General features: G+C 36.4%; 1 protein-coding gene across 1 annotated transcript in view; it reads left to right on the top strand.

Annotated features, from left to right (window-relative positions):
• The window catches only part of ARHGAP15 (Rho GTPase activating protein 15), a 650,587-nt gene that overhangs the window by 123,535 nt on the left and 508,916 nt on the right, over positions 1–18,136 (top strand). The window contains exon 6 of the mRNA XM_006086875.3: positions 9,200–9,289. Coding sequence (XP_006086937.1) covers positions 9,200–9,289 — 90 coding nt within the window. The remainder of the gene's footprint in view (positions 1–9,199; positions 9,290–18,136) is intronic.

The following is an 18,136-nucleotide window of genomic DNA, read 5'->3' as shown; positions in this document are numbered from 1 at the left end:
ACTTTTACTCCACAGTGCACTTCTTAATTTACTGAATATGTGTAGTTAGTCTTTCTTAAAAATTCTCTACTAAGTTGAGATGTGCTCAGAAGCAGTATATCTCATTAGGTAGAAATAGGCGTTTCTAAGTCAGAACACCTGAGTGAGGAATCACAGCTTCACATTGTATTTGTTGCTATAATCCTTGGAGGTCCTGACTGCAGTTTGGGGTTAATAAGAGTAACTACATCTTATAGCTATTTTGAGGTTATATGAGAAAATTGATGTAACATACTTTGCAAATAGCAAAAGATAATAAATCTTAATTATATTTACTATTATTAATGTTATTTTTACATGAAGCAATAGAGTATAGTGGTTAAGACAACAGGCTTTGGAACCAGATAGAATTTGAGATTCAAATAGCCAAACTGCCACTTAATGGCAGTATATTTAAAATCTCTGTCCTAGTTTTTTGTTTTGTTTTGTTTGCTTGTTTGTTGTTTGTTTGTTTTAACAATAAAATAAAGATTTGTCAGGTAGCAGAACACTACCTGCTGTACAAATACAATCCAAAATTTTTGCAAAACCTCATTTTTACCGATACTGCAGGAGAGCTATTCATCTCTGCTGCAAGGAAAGTAACAATTGTCTCAGCCCCGATTCCTTTGAAAACAAAGCCTGAATTAAGTATCCATGATTTATTTGGGAGGCCTGAATCCAGACACAAAGGGTGCAGTAAAAAGGAAGAGAGGCAAGAAATGTTGGGAAATAGTAGAGGGGATGTGCTACCATGCTGGCCACTACTCTACAGAGAGTCTCAGACACAGAGGATATTGAGCAGGGGCAGAGGAAGAAGAAGGTTTTATCCGCTGTTTCTTCCTGCTTCCTTTTGGTTAAAGTTTATCATCCGGTCTTCACTTCCTGTGTCCTATGGACTCTGGGTACCCCCTTGGATGGCTACTCAGAAAGTCAGAACCTACACTCTGTAAAGAGGCATTTATTTCATCTGATCTGGAAGTGGTTGGGAAGCCAAAAGCCTGTCTGCACTTTGGCAGCCAGGAGGGAGGGCTTAGCATTCCAAGGGAGTGACTGACTGGCAGTCCTCAGGAAGTGGGACCATATGGGTCCAATCAGGACTGGTCATCTAGAGGGACAGCTGAGGTGGACAGGGTAGAGTAGGATCTAAGGAAGGACTCTGAGGGGGCACCTGAGGCATCAAAAATGTGCCCAAGCTACTTACTGTGCAGAATTAAATAGGTCTTTATGCACTATAAATGTAAGACAATAGTAGATTGACTAGAAACTATTATATTTATTCTAGCAAGTTTTTGATTCAGCAGTAAAATCAATAGGTGTTTATTACTTGAAAAGGAGAGAATACTTTCTCCTTAAAACAAACAAATAATCCAAACACATAATATTCTAGTGCCCCAAATCACTAACAAAGATTTGCTTTTATGAAAATCTGGGTTGATTTGGTTTTGTAATGTACTGAGAAATTTTACTGTAGAAACAATTTCAGTTATTATTAAAATCATTTATATTCATATACATAAAACCCACATCTTACCCTCAAAGTATCCTCTTCTATCTTGACAGTGGATATACTTTAGACATTAATAAGATCAGGTATCCATTCAGCACTATTTCCTAAATCATTTTTCCTAAATGAAAATTTATAAGTGAGTTTTCTCCTCCTCCATGAATGATTTTCCAGAATCAAAACCAGTTATGTGCTAAAACTTAATTCCTCTAAATAGATTTTGTGTTTCATGTTTAAGGACAATCTGAGTCTATATTCTGGAATAGCAATTAATCCAAAATAAAAAATGGTAGCTAATATCCTGTTTCATAAAATTTGAGCCTTGTCTTTTTTTTAACTGCATCTAATAATAATGGTGTGACAATGAGTGGCCCAGTGATTTGTTGTCCACACACATATCCAATCTTCATCCTGGAAAATACCATCAAGTGAAAGAGCATCTGGCCTTTTATATTTTCTTAATATACATTAAAATGCCCCAAATATCCCATAGAGAAAAATGGGAAATTTAGTCCCAACGGTTTAATCTAAGTCAGAGAAAAATACATTATAGAGAGAATACCCTGTCAGCTATTATTGGGATATGATAAAGATGGACTAAGAGAATAATAAAAATCAGAAATGGACAAGACCTAGGATCAATTTTTAATGACTTCACATTGTTCCCACAATGAGGTTTCTATGTTTTATTGTCCAGAAGCAGTAACTTTTAAATAATTCTATTTAAATATTTTTAAATGAGTCATTTATATTTTTTTACCCCAGAAGAAATGTGCACTCTTAGGTTTAAATCCATATTTAGTCAAATTTTAAAAAGTATATTTTTATAATGATGTACAATATGATCCATTGGCATCATGTAGTTCATTAGCAGAGTTTTTCTTGTGTTTTATATTTTATAGCTGTAGAATCAGAAATATGTGTTTTTTTTATTAAAGGATTCTTTAATTTCAAGCTTCTTGAATAAAATCTTGTTTGTCTTCCAAATAAATTCTGTGACTCTTGTGAATAACTTATTTCAATGTTTGATAATGCTTACAAACTAAACATGTTTCCTTATAATAAAGCCTACTCCCTAAAGTTGTACGAGCCTGGGTCTTCCTGCATTAGCTTTATAAAAATCAATTACTGATCAGGATTTTTTTTTATGTAGTCCTCTATCTTCTTACTTTAGTTTTTTTTTCTTTTTGAATCAAATATGTATTTATCTGCTTGAATATTATTCAAGCCACTTTACCTTTTTCTGGAACACTTTTAAATTCACCCCAAATCTCTATCATTTGCTTTGATTGTGCCGTATAAGATCAATTCCTATCAAAGGTCAGTATAAATTGGAATATTGTACTTTTATTTCTTATGTACTTCTCATTTTGTGAGCTACCACTCTGGGATGTATTATTTAGTTTTACTTATTAATACATTGGAATGAATCTGGAAGTGTCCCATTGTAATATCCATGATGTTCATAAATTTATTCAATACTTAACAAATATCTGTTGAGTGCTTATTTTGACCACTTTGCTAGATTTGGGGAAAATAAAGAAGTATTATAAGATAAACCCAGATTGTTCTCTGGTTGTGTAGATGTGGGAAAGAGACACACCAAAAGTAGTTATAATGTGTAGGTAACAAAAATAATTGTAACAAAGTGTGTTTCAGAGTAGGAGAAATGCTGGGAAGGAGTGAGCAACTGTGCCTATACAGACAAAGGAGAGCTTCATGGCGATTACATTGGAATTAAACTGTAAAAATGAGCAGGAGTGGAGCAAATGGCAAACAAGGAAAGTGGATTGAAGAAAGATAAATGTGTTTCGGATAAAAAGCGTGCATGTGCACTCATATCACCAGTGTATAAAGTAGTGAAAGCATCTTGCAGTTTGGGAACTGCCATGAATTTAGCATAGTTGGTGTTTAGAAGAATGAGGGAATGAATGGAATGGAGAAGAATGTTTGGGGGATGATGAAAAGGTGCCTGTATGCCCTCCTAAGGCATTTGTACGTTACTCCGTTTTCCAGAAGAAATAGGGTGAGATTTATGGTTTCAAGGGAAATTGACTTATCTCAGAGGGAACAGCAAGCAGAAGAACTCAGATGAGAAAAAAAGAAGAGCTCAAATGAGGTTGAGGACCTGGGATGACGAAGATGAACACAGTTCTGGAATTCAGGCTTTGTACCTTTTGCTGTGGATGGTGAGAGAAGGGAGGATTCAGAAAGTGAAGAAAGTGAAATGGAAAAAGGGATGACTAACTATGCAAGCAAGAAAAGGGGGCAAGTCTGAAAAGAAGACAGTGATTTCACTGACGTGTCTGTGCTATATCCTAGTGGCAGTGTTCACCTTAAACAAATGGACAACCAAGTATTTATTCAGAAAAATGGGTTTAGTTGGGAAAAACAAAGAATTGCAATTTGGAACATGCATTCTAATGGTGAACCACATACAAGTCCAAAAAAAATCGAAGGAGAGGGAAGTTTTTTATGGACTTGGGAGGGGCTATTGTAAACAAATAGTTCGTTTAAGGAAACTTAAAGTTTGAAGTATACTGACTTTTCTTTTTATTTTTAAAGTATTATTTTTATTTTTAATTACAGTTGGCATTTAGTATCATTTTGTATTAGTTTCAGGTGTACAGCATAGTGGTCAATTATATAATTTACAAAATTTTTTCCTGATAATTCTGGTACCCACCTGGTACCATACATATTTATTACAAAATTATTGACTATATTCCCTATGCTCTACTTAACATACCTGTTTTGTAACTGTTTTGTAACTACCAATTTGTACCACATAATCCCTTCACATTTTCATCCAGCCCTTCAATCCTCTTCCCATTTGGCTACCCTCAGTTTATTCTTTGTATCTGTGAGTCTGTTTCTGTTTTGTTTGCTTATTTTGTTCTTTGGATTCCATATATAAGTTATATATGGTATTTGTCTTTCTCTGTCTGACCCATTTCACTTTGCATAAGTCCATCCAGGCTGTCACAAATGGTAAGTGTAATGACTTTTCATTGGCTGAGCTATTACTGGACAAGGAGGAATCTTTTCTTCCTCCTGCTGGAGATGCAAGATGAGTCTCTTCCTGTTGTTGTCAGTTGTGTGCATTGAGTGACACCTGTGAGAGTTCTACCTTCTAGCCTCCTGACTCCATTTTAAATGAATTTTCTGTTTATTAATTTTCTCAGTACTTAGTTAGAAAATATAGTTCTGCCACATGAGAATGAGCTGAGGTTCAGAGGAACGCTTAAGGGGTCAACATGTTATAAGTAATGGATCAGACACAGGCAAATCTAAATCCAATAGAAAGTGTGTAGACTATGAGGAATAATGAAGGCCTAGAATAGTAAGCCAAGGATTACCAACACTTACAAGTCAGTGAAAACAACAACAACAACAATAATAACAACAGCGAAGGAAGGGGATAAAGGGTGAAAGAAGAATCTGGAAGAAGATGCCTGTTAGGTCCAAGGGGCATACAACTCCCAGCCAGGTTAGAATGTGCTTTCTTTAATGAGAACAAAGCAATCAAGGTTGAAAGAGCATGATCAAGATGGTATAGAGTTAGGAACTAGAAGGGAAAAAAAAACCCACAAAAAAACAAAGAAAAGCTTGGGCCGAAGGAGCATCATTTCCTCTGAGACAAAACAGGACATGTCTGTGAGTTGTCTATGCAATGGACAGCACTGACAGGCCCAATCATTTTAATGTTTGCATATGCCACTGTTATCCCAAGCATGGGAGTTCATTAGATAGGTGGACCAGAGTCACAGACCCACATTCATAATTCTGGGAGCCAAGAGGGAGAATGAGAAATGATAGCAGAAGGAGGAAATAAGAAACGTGAACTTTTATTTTTGGACTTAAAAAGGGCATAAAGTGAGTTAGTAGGAGGAAAGGGTAGTTAAGGCAATAATAACCACATTGTTGTAAATAATACATGAGAAATTGATATAAAACTTTCAGAGGGCAAGATGTATAGGAATTTATCAAAGTTTATTTTGGTTCGTTTGTTCATTTTGATCACACAGGCTAACCAGGAAAGTGGGAAGAATTGTGAGTGTTCTAACACCAGGGCTGACCTCTGTGAATTAGGGGAAAATTTGATGGGCTAATTTGAAAGAGAGAACAGTGTCATGAGACTGTGACCAGGAACACATAAAAATTTTGCCAAGTTTCATGACATTAGACTTGCCAATGATTTCATGGTTATGTTAAATGTCCTTATCATAATAATAAAAAAAGTTTTGCTAAGTAAAGTCAGAAGCCTATTTGAAGAAAGCAGTCATTATTTGTAATGTTATTATACTGAGTAGTCAAAAGTTATTTTTCCAGAATTAGGGAGCACAAGGAAGATTGTATAACAATAAAAAGTGAATGAAAGAGAGGAATGGATCATTGAATGCAGGACAGACACAGACCGACAGACTGACACTGATGGGGAGAGAGGCTGATGTGGCTGCTGAATCAGGGACACATGCCTGGATGTGAAAGGAAGTGAAACCAGGAAAAGCCTGAGAGTCTGGGAGAATGCACCAAGGTCTGCTGCTTCAATAATATCAAAAGCAACATAATAGGATGGGAGTAAGGAAAACTCAAAAAGCGGAATTTGTTAGATGAGAAGCTGATAGAAGATTGTTAAAGTGGAGAGCAGGTGAAACAGTGAGCTCATGAAGAATATAAGGATGGAGCAAGGTCCTGAAAGAGCACCAGGAGGGGACAGAGTTTGGATTGAGATACACCCAATGTAGAGTGGCTGGTACATTGACACATGATAGATATGCAGTAAATGCTTATTGAATGATTCTGGGAAATCCTAGGTTTAATCCATATGAGTCCATTAAACTGGTTATTACTTTTCCAAATCACAAAGCAAAAAGTGTTTAACCATTAAACCAAATAAAAATTTTAATTGTTGTAAAATAGGGAATTTTAAGGCACCCAAACCTTCCTTTGAAAGCACAAAAGCTAGCTGCATTTTGGTATTTTTCCTTCATTCATGAGTTCGGCAAATGTTCATTGAACAACAACTATGTGCCAGGCACTGTTCCATACATTGGGGAACATAGTGGAGGAAAAGGCAAAGGAGGCCCTGGCTCCTGGAGCTGGATTCTAGTGGGAGAACAGACAACATATAAAAATATATATGTTAATTTCAGCGAGGAGGAGGGCTGTGGTGAAATTGAAACAAGTTGTGAGATAGAGAGTAATCAGGAGTGCTGAAATGCCACTCTTCTATATGACCGTCAGAGAAGACCTCTGACAAGGTAACATTTGGTTGGGTTCTGATGGATAAGAGTCAGCCATGTGAAGATTGGGAGGTATTCCAGGTAAAGTGGTGGGAAGATCTTCTCATGGGGAGATCAAATTTAACAGAGAAGAAGAGAAACCACATCAATATGTCTGTATTATAGTATGAAAGGCATATCTTTCCCCAAAATATGACATGTTTTAACATAAGTATGATTATAGTTAAATTCCGTTTTCAAGGACTACATAGTGGTTAGGAACAGACTCTGGTGTGATACTGATCACATTTCAATCCTGGCTCCTCCTTTGTTACCTGTTTTACCCAGAAAGTTTACCTAACCACCTTGAAATGTTTTCCTACCTGTAACATGGTGATCACAATACCTACCTCATACAGTTGTTTAATTAAATAAATGGATAGTTACGAAAAATGCTTCTTATACAAAATAATTCCATCTTTGTTTCCCCTGACTGCACTCTATGGGAAAGGAATCTCTTTGGTTGCATAATCTTAATAGTTATTTTGTTGGTTCTGAGTATCCTATACTTTAATTAACTGCAGAAGAAGCAGGTTGTTTTGTAACTCTTCCATGTCATAACTCACTTGACAATGATCATTTGCATGGTTCGATATGTTGCACAATAATGATCACCTGAGCTGTAGAGTGTGTATGGACCAGTAAAAATATTTCACTGACTGAGCATCTATAAGGGGCATGCTCATCTTGGTTGGAGTCTCATGAGATTATTACCGAATAACAAAAGAAAGATATGCTATCAGTGGCTGTCCTGCCAGCTGAATTTATCCTGAAGGAAAGTTATGCTTGAATTGTACAATGTTTCAAAAAACCCCACAATTTTATTGAGTTGCCAAAAAAGATCCGCACAAATTAGTATTTTTAAAAAACACAGAATTCTGGCTTTTTCTGAAAATAGTCTATTTCTATTAAACTGATAGAATGGATCATAGTGGCTACGAGGCAACAATTGTGCAGAGATTTAACATTTTTACCAATATTTGATAATTTCATGTTTTAGCCTAAAGTTTATACTGTTAAAAACATTGTCTAAAAATAACATAAGCCTTATATACAAAAATTGTATTCTATGAAAAATGGTTTGAGAAAAGCACTGCATTTATAGAGAAATCTAGAGTAGCTCAGAACATAGAAAAATAGTGGAGTCTTTGAAATCTGGCATCACTTTCTTTAAAAATTGTTAAGAAATTTCCAAAACTAGTAAACTTTTGCTTAATATTTGGAGTTATGCAAATGTAAACTTATATAAGTATGATTCATTTGAACCAAATGAAGATATGAAGAGGCAAGTATAAATGATATTCTCATTAATTGAGTATTGTGAATTAAAGAAGTAAAACAGCTTTTAAGTAACACCCACACTGTACTGAACAAAAGGAAGCATATGCTGTAATCTACTTGGTCTAAGTTAAATTTATTAAATACAAATAAACATATACTTATGTGTATAGTTTTAAAAATCTGAAAAGTAAATTTCTAAGAGATACACAATTGCCACCTAAGAAATATTGATTACATTTGTTCCTTTTATAGCTTTATTGACATGTAATTGACAAATAACTGTATAAATTTAAGGTGTACAATATGATGATTTTAAATACATACAAGGGGAGTAAAAGTAGGTTTACAATTCTGAGTACACAAAAAACAGAGTTTATTATTAATAATTGTATTATTTTCTATACAAACAACTGTTAATCTACTTTTGCACCACCCTGTATATATTGCAAAATTATTACCACATTAAAGTTAGTTAACACATCCATCACCTCATAAGGTTACCTGTGTGTGTGTGTGTGTGCATGTTTGTAATGTGAACCCTTATAATCTACTCTCTTAGCAACTTTCAAACATATAGTACAGTGTCAATTATTTTAATTACGCTGTACATTTGATCCCCAGAACTTATAGCTAAAGGGTTGTACCCTTTGACCAACTACTCTCCATTTCCCTAACCCATGATAACTACACTCTGTTTCTATGAGTTTAATCTTTCAGATTCCAAATATATGTGAGATAATGGAGTAGTTGTCTTTCCCTGTCTGACTTACTTCACACCCTTTAGGTTTATTCATGTTGTCACATATGGCAAGATTTCCTTCTTTTCTATGGCTGAATAATTTTTGCAGAGTGTGTGTGTGTGTGTGTGTGTGTGTGTGTGTGACATTTTCTTTCTTCATTCATTCATTGACAGACATTTAGGTAGTCTCCATGCCTTGGCTATTGTAAATAATACTGCAAAGAACATGAGGGTTCAGATATCTCTTTGAAACTAAAAAAGAAAGGCTTTATATCATAAATATGTATAGCTGCTAACTCAATAAATTTCTTTCTGACATGCATCACCAATGTTGTATGCTTTTTATTCTTATTTCATCTTTATTTACAGAAAACTGGGCACAAACCAGAAAGTGTGGATTTGTGTGGAGCACATATTGAGTGGACCAAGGAAAAATCAAGCAGAAAGAATGTCTTTCAGGTAAGAGAGTTACATATATTCAGTTTATCCCTGTTCCTTCTGAATCTGAGGTATCTAGGTAATCAAAATAAGACTACCTTGTTGCGACATTTTCATGTGCATTTTCATTTGCAACTAGTTGTGCAAAAGTCATTGTGAAAAAACCAACTCCTTTTCTTCTGTTGAATTTTGGTTTGTTTGTTGTCATTCAAAATTCAAAAGTCATTGAATTTTGCGATGTATTTGCTAGATGTTTGGGGTTCAAACCTCGAATGCTTGACTTAGATTTGTAGAGCTTTCAGACATACATAAGTAAGATTCACTAATTATAATAAACTATTTGCATTCATTGTCATTTCTCCCTCCTTGTCATAAATTACACTTACCAGTGTGCTTTAGGGGGATATAGAGAGCTGAACAGCTATAAAAATTGGACCTTATCATATTGCATAATTAGAATTTTTGGACAAATAAATGTTATTAATAATTCAATCATGTTTCATTGAATGAAAAGAACAGATGAAATTATTGAAAAATAGTAAATGGAAAAACTTAATATTTAACAGGTGATGTTACTAAAATCCCTTTGGCAATTAATAACTTTAAATTATGGAGGTTGATCTTTTTCTATTTTATGTGAGATTTAATTCACTTTTATATTCCAAAGTAACCAATAGCTTTATGGGTATATTTTATAATTTATATCATTTAGTATCCAAGAAACTGGATTATTATAATTAATATATTAAATGTCTTCAAAGAATATTTTGACTCTTGAAGAATAATCAGTTCTGTTCTTAAATGCATCAATGAAATTAATATATTGGGTCTTTAGTTTGGTGACATTTCTATCTGAATTCTAACTAGAGGAAAAATAACTGGTTTCTAGTTTGTTCTGTATTTTTCAGATGCTAATTCAGGTTTATCCAAAAAATTTTGACCCAGGTTAATTTTTTAAATCACTTTTAACTATTAAAATTAGTTAACACATCCATCACCTCATATGGTTACCTGAGAATAAATTATGTTTAGAATAAATTATTTTTCTGGTTCTAGTATTATTCTATTTAGGTATTCCCTTAGATATGATAATGTTATTTATAAAAAAAGAACAAAAAAGAAAGAATGAAAAGCTAAACATACTTGCCTAGAAATCAAGACTAAAGCCAAAAGTGATTAGAATGTTAATTTTCAGAATCAAGAAGGAAAAATAAATTTTGTTTTAAAATAAGGAATTGTGGGTCAATTTCTTATTCTTTGTGCTATTTCGCCATAAATAACAAAAATTAGAGGTTATTATCTAGCCTCTATGACAATACAGATGGTCAGTATGACTAGTTCTGAACTGGATTGTGTGAGCTGAGTGGTTGAGTTTTGTTTGTATTGTGAGATTAGCATCCTAGTTATCAATGTTATAAAATAAAAACAAAAGTTTGACATTGATATAATTCTTGAACAACAGAAACTCTTAAAGTTGGGCTAAAGCAGCCTTTTTATAGTTCCTTCTGTTAATCTTATGAAGAATTAAATTAGATTACAAATAAAGATGATAGTTAGATATACATATGATATATGTAGGGCTGCAAATATTGATGAAAAATATTGATGTATAATTTTACATAGATAAGAACATAAAACATAGATAGACAGGTATGCATAGCCCAAAGGCACAAACAACATTGTGGTGAAGGCCTAGGAGGAAAGGGTTCAGGGTGGAGGGAGTCAATAGGAAAAAAGGATGGACATCAGTAATACTTTCAACAATAAAGATAAATTAAAAAAACAGACATTTAAGCTACCTATATTTATGATATGCATCATCCTAACCTTTTCTGAACATGAAAAACCATCTCTTACTTGTTTTTCATATTTCTGAATATAGGTATTTCCAAAGTTTTTAAAAACTATTCTCACTTTGAGTCACTTTTTGGAGGTGACAGTCTTGCCACCTAGTTTTGTCTGTAAGGTACCTGAGCAGTTCCTGGGACCTCAGTGTTCTTTCATCCATTTTATCTTTTATTTTTTGTCTGGTTGTGTTTAGTCTAAGAGGTGACTATAAGGATGTTGTGAACATAATTAACAAAAGATCAAAATTCCCTTGTCTGCTTTTTCTTTTTGGGGTGAATCATGTGATTTTTCTGGCCATGCTGAAATCTTTTTGTCATCTAAACACATGAGATTAAGTCAGATTTACTAATAGGTAGTCATAGATGCGGACTATGGATGTATGCCTTCTGAGAAAAACAATATAAATAGCTTTCATAGTTCTGTTAACAGAAAAACATTGGGAAGGATTTGCCAGAGAGCTAAATCTAGATGACTTGCATCAATATTTGATTAGATACATTAGCTGGTGTAACTCTCAAATGATCAGAATAAACATGATTATACTTCAAAAACATGGTATTAAGACATTGTTGGATGTTTGAATGTGTGTGTGTGTGCAAGGGTTTCATTACCTACAGAGTAATGAAGTGTTTCTTCCTGTCTGAAGGAGACCATCATAGCTTTGGCTGATGTGCTACTCAGAAATAGCTTTAGACTTCCAACTTTGAATTAGGCTTGGTGCTCAGTCTCAGTCCATGAATTATAGATTACAGATAGCAAATGGCTATTGAGAGTTTTGGTTCAAGAAAAATCAAAGATGAGAAAAATTAGAAATAATTTAAAATTTGAAATCTGTCCTTAAAAAGTTGATGGATTAGTAGTTATATGCTACATAATTACAGTGTCTGCAGAGGAGTCAAACTTAAAATGAATAGGAAAACAAACAGAAAATTATGTGCCTGATATGTTTGAAGGACTCAGATGCACACAATGGTGACCAAAAAAGGGGAAGAGTTTCATTTATTTTGTTCTTTTGTACATGCCATTTGGACAGTTGAGTTGTTCATTTTCTTTTTGTATTAGACGCCAAAATTCCTTCATATTCAAAGTTGTATTCAACTCTTGATATAGATTCAATCTTATTGATTGGTACATGGCAACATAAGAGAGACAACATTGAGTATTAAGGCTTGGTATTCAACAACTCTCGGTAACTCAGAATTATGCTCTCTGGCTGAGTTAAAGAATGTATTTTATAACAACACTCTTTGGCCCAATTGTTACTTCTTAATAATAAACAATATATTTTTAAAAATTGTTAGCAACACCTATAATAAAGTATATGCAGACAAGCCATATTATGTGTTTAAAAGTATATGTGTACTGCCCTGGTTGGGTGGTTCAGTTGGTTGGCGTGTCATTCTATACACCAAAAAGGTTATGGGTTCAATTCTGATCAGGGCACATAGCTAGGTGTGGGTTCAATCTCTTCTCAGGGCATATTGGGAGGCAACCCAGTGGTGCTTTCCCACCTTCTTCTTCTCCCTCTCCCTCTCCCTCTCCCTTCCCTCTCCCTCTCCCTCTCCCTCTCCCTCTCCCTCTCCCTCTCCCTCTCCCTCTCCCTCTCCCTCTCCCTCTCTCCCTCTCCTTTCCTCTCTCTCTGAAATCAATTTAAAAGTGTATATATATATATATATATATATATATATATATATCTGTAGCTGGTTTGGCTCAGTGGATAGAGCATCGGCCTGTGGACTGAAGGGTCCCAGGTTCAATTCCGGTCAAGGGCATGTACCTGGGTTGCAAGCACATCCCCAGTAGGGGGCGTGCAGGAGGCAGCTGATTGATGTTTCTCTCTCATCGATGATTCTAACTCTCTATCCCTCTCCCTTCCTCTCTGTAAAAAATCAATAAAATATATTTTTTTAAAAAGTATATATATATATATATATATATATATATATATATCTACACTAATAAAAGAGAAACATGGTAATTAGCGTACGACCACTACCCTTCCCATTGGCTAATCAGCATATCCTTATGCAAATTAACTGTCAGCCAAGATGGCGGCCGGCAGCCAGGCAGCTGGAAGCGAACATGAGGCTTGCTTGCTCCAGGGACTGCAGACTCCAACGTTCCCCGCCTTACTTGCCGGCCTCTGAGTTGCAACTCTAAGCAACTATGTACTATGTTGCAAATAAGCTGAAACCAGCTTTCAGCCAGCCGGGATCTCAGAGCTGAAGTTATACATTGTTTTGATTATAGAACGGCAAACAAACCAGATACGAAGCCTCAGAGCTAGAGCCAGAGCTAAAGCTGGCCCAGAATAAAATAAAAAAAGAGAAAAAAAAGGAGCAGTTGGGAGCTTCAGTCAGCCTGAAAGCAGCCCTCAGCCCCTCACCCAGACTGGCCAGGCACCCCAGTGGAGACCCCCCACCTGAAGGGTGTGTGACCAGCTGCAAACAGCCATCATCCCCTCATCCAGGCTGGCCCAGGCACCCCAGTGGGGACCCCCACCCTGATCCAGGACACCTTCAGGGGCAAACCAGCTGGCCCCCAGGCCTCTATCCTATATAGTAAAAGGGTAATATGCCTCCCAGCACCGGGATCAGCGTGACAAAGGGCAGCGCCCAAACCCCCTGATCGCCCTGCAGCTCTGTGTGTGACAGGGGGCGGGGCCACAACCTCCCTATCCGCCCTGCTCTGTTCATGACAGGGGAAGGCGCCCCAACCCCTGATGGCCCTGCTCTGTGCGTGACCAGGGGGCAGCGCCCCACCCCCTGATCGGCCCTGCTCTGTGCGTGACGGGGGTGGCGCCGCAACCTCCCCATCGACCTGCCTTGAGTGTGACCAGGGGGCGGTGCCCCAACCCCCCAATCGGCCCCACCCTGAGCGTGACTGAGGGTGGCATTGCAACCTCCCGATCCGCCCTGCTCTGTGCATGACAGGGGGCGGCGCCCCAACTCCCCAATCAGCCCTGCTCTGAGCCCGACCAGGGGCTGCACCTAGGGATTGGGCCTGCCCTCTGCCACCCAGGAGCAGGCCTAAGCCAGCAGGTCGTTATCTCCTGAGGGGTCCCAGACTGCAAGAGGGCACAGGCCGGGCTGAGGGACCCCCCCTCCCCCCCCCAAGTGCACAAATTTTTGTGCACCGGGCCTCTAGTATATATATATATATATATACATACATATATATGTGCATATCTATCTATCTACACCAATAAAAGAGAAACATGCAAATTGGTGTCACTCTGCTACACCCACCAGCCAATCAGAGCAACTATGCAAATTAACCCAACAAAGATGGTAGTTAATTTGCATATGCAGGAGTGGAGTGAAGACTGAAGGCTCTGGCTGGAGTGAAGACTGATGAAGACTGAATACTGAAGACTGAAGAGGCTTGGCTTCTCCACTGCAGCAGAACCAAAGGCCTGGGTCCTGGTTGCTGGAGGAAAACCGGTGCCAGCAGCCAGGGGAAGGAAGGCCTATTGCATGAATCTTTGTGCAATGTGCTTCTAGTATAGTATATGTGCATCTATGTATATACCCACATCTAATAGCTTGACCATAGGAAACAGTGACCATTTCCACACATATGACCAAACACAGAAAGACACTTTGTACTTATAAAAGGTTATACCAGTTTTTAAGTTAAACTAGTAAATGTTCATTGCTGCTAACTTTTGTTTAATTCCACATTTAGCATAATTGTCAAGGACCATCACAAGTTTGATGTAGCTTGAGAAAACATTTAGCAACCGAGTGATTTGTAATGAACTGTGGTACGGGTTTTCTTAGTTAACTTTAGAGCAACCCTAGGTCTTCATCAGAGAAAGAGTGAATTAAAAGATTGATGTTCAAATCACATGTTTTAAACATTCCTTCTAAGTGCTAGTTTGCTCTTCGGTGTTTAGCCTGAAATTTAAAGCACTAAGGATTAAAAGGATTACAACATAATCTTAAATAATCCTAAATGCCATTTACAGAGAGATAGTGTAATAACTAAATAAAACCATGTTAAAGGATAGCATTCCTGTCAGGCAATGTCATAATACAAACTGCTTTGTCTCGTCTCCCCTTTCTCATGGATACATCAGGCATTTATAAAGCTTTTCTGCTGGAAGTTCAGTTGAGAAAATGACTGCAAAGTACTTTAAAACAATCACTAATTTTTTTTAACTTTTAATATCTCCTTGTTTCAAAGTTACAGAAAAATTTTCCCTTAGGTTTTCTTTTTTCCTTCGAGCATAAGGCTCTCTGGGTAAAACATTTTTGAAAGTCAGGGAATGGGTTCATGGCATGGCTACCAAATAGGTAGATACATCTCAGAAATATTCCCCACCTCCAGGGAGCTACCCCCTTACCCTATATAATAAAAGAGTAGTATGCAAATTGTCCCCTCGACCTTGAGTTATTCCAGGAGTTTGACCAGGGGGCAGGGCCAGCTGGGGGAAGGGAGGGAGGCCCCAGCCAGCAACTGGCAGTCACTAGAGACCCTGCACATGCACTGGGCCTCCAGTTAAAGATAAGATGGTCTCAAGCACTGTAATGGATTCCATGACATTTAATTTAGCACTTAAATATTTTTGACTCCTGTCATGTAAATTAATTTTGTCTTCCCAAAGAAAATACAAATTCAGAGACCTTACTATACTGCTTTATGCTTATTAACCCAGAGGATTGGACACCTTTTAACTAATCCAATGGTTAATGATAGAGTTACATTCTTTTAGTAAAAAATATGTATATATATTGTCATAAAACATTTTAGGAAATATTGTCCACAATATAGGCTCAGTACTCCCAAATGATGTTCAAAGTGTCAACCCTATTCCCTTTTGTAAATAGAGGGATAAAGAATAAGTGGAATAAGCCAGTCAGAGAAAGATAAATACCATATGCTTTCATTTGTTTGTGGAATCTAATGAAGAAAGTAAACAAAATCAAAACAGACTTATAGATAGAGAACAGACTGACAGATATCATAGGGGTGGAGCGTTGGCAAAGGAGAGGGGAGGTTGGCTAGGTGAAGGAATTAAGCAAAAAAAGAAGAAAAAAAAAACCCTCACAGACACAGAAGGCAGTATAATGGTTACCAGAGGGAAAAGGGGTTGGGGGCAGGTAGAAGACGGTAGAGGGGGAAACATGATGAAGGAGGCTTGGCTTGGGGTGGTGAACACACAATACAATATACAGATCATGTATTATAGAATTGTACACTTGAAACATATAATTTTATTAGCCAATGTCACCCCAATAAATTCAATAAAAATTCACAAATAAATCCTTATTAATGAAATTAACAGAAGAAAAATACTGTTTCCTTGGTCCTTTTCAATAAAACATATAAGAAAGTAGATGATTACTCATTTAAAATAATTAAGTAGTTTCTACTCGAAAGCTTTACCTTTTTTTCAGAGCCAGGCGGTGACTAGGCCTCAGTTGTACTAAGTTTCCTTTAAATATAAAAAAACTTTTTTAAAGTTTACCCATGAACATGCAGTGCACTATCTATCAATTGTGTGCTTTGAATAAGATAATTCTACTATTAATGCAGTATAGCTGATTGGAACTATATCTATTGCCACTTGAAAAAAAAATTGATGACTCAAGAAGATAAAAGCCTTCTCCTCTCCCAGCACCAATTGATAACCTCAACAAAAGTCACAGCCACATTTCCTGGACTTGAGTTTCTCTTTTAATAAACATATAAATATCTCAGGGGCACAGGCTCTGTCCCTGAAAGTTAAGTAAATTTCAGAATAGGTTTATCATCACATGTATGACTTTTCTGACTTTGGATGGAGTCTTCTGGCTATAATATATATTAAACATATTCATGTCATATTTCCCATGGATATGTTTTACATTTAGACATAATTGGATTGTTCGTGCTGATCTGAATATGTCTTAGCTTAAAATGTTCAAGTACCACTTAAGTTTATTAATGCAAAGATAATTTAATAACATCTTGGAAAATGTTATTTTAAGCCAAAAAGAAAACTACTGGTATTTTGCTTTTATCCATTTCCTTCTGTTAAAAGTGGTGTCTTAAAAAAAAATCTAAGCTTTTACCAATTTTCTCTCTCATTTTTCACTGCTTTAGTTAGACTAAATGTAACGGGTGATTCTTCGCATTCATATATGCATTAGATTTTAAGTAAAGCTGGTTTCACTTTAGAGAATTACTCACAGTATCTTAAAAGGCATGGCATTAAAAATAAACCAGAGTAAGAGCAACATTAATATCTAATACAGTTGGTTTTCTTGCTTTCTAGCTTGTCCCCAAACATTTTATCTGCTTATTAGATATTCATTCATCGCTTAGAAGGTGCAGTGGGGAGAGTGCACTGGGGACATGTGTTCCAGTTTGGGCTGTGTCAGTTGTATTCTTATGTAGAACCCAGAGCAGGATCCCTCCTCCAACCTACACTTTTTCACCCCAAGGAAATCAGAAATAACAGTCGCTACCTCATCTGCCTTCCTGCTGTACGAATGCTAAAATGAAACAATCCTGTTTCTGACAGCAACTCTGAAAGACTGATTTTAGTATTAATACAACGGGGTATTAATATTCATATACTAACCACATCCTCTCACAACACTTTGAGGGTAGTTCCAGAGGTGAATTTTGTAGGAATCTGGATAGGAGAGGTAGATATCTATGAAATACAACTCAGGACTTCTCCACTTCTATTCTCTCTACGGCGTTGTGAACTTGACCAATAGACCAAGACTTAGACTAAGACTGTGAGAAAAATCTTTTAATTCACTGTGTAACTAAGAAAATGTGTCCTCAAAACTTACTGAATTTATTTGTAATATTCTATTTTATAACTAGTGTAATTAACATAATATCTAGTAAATGTAGGTTGATTAATTACTGTCTTACCCCAGTTAATACTTTAAGAAAATCATTTTTCACTGAAAGCTTCTACCAAGCTATTGATAGCAACTTGCAAAAGGGCACTTAGAGATAAATACAGAAACTATGCTCCCCAATGAGACACAATGGCAACTCTTTTTATTCTTCAAC

This window comes from Myotis lucifugus, unplaced genomic scaffold, assembly GCF_000147115.1.
Source record: "Myotis lucifugus unplaced genomic scaffold, Myoluc2.0 scaffold_32, whole genome shotgun sequence".
Classification (NCBI taxonomy): domain Eukaryota; kingdom Metazoa; phylum Chordata; class Mammalia; order Chiroptera; family Vespertilionidae; genus Myotis; species Myotis lucifugus.
The sequence above is the reverse complement of the archived record's forward strand: the minus strand, read 5'-3'. Positions and strand labels throughout refer to the sequence as shown.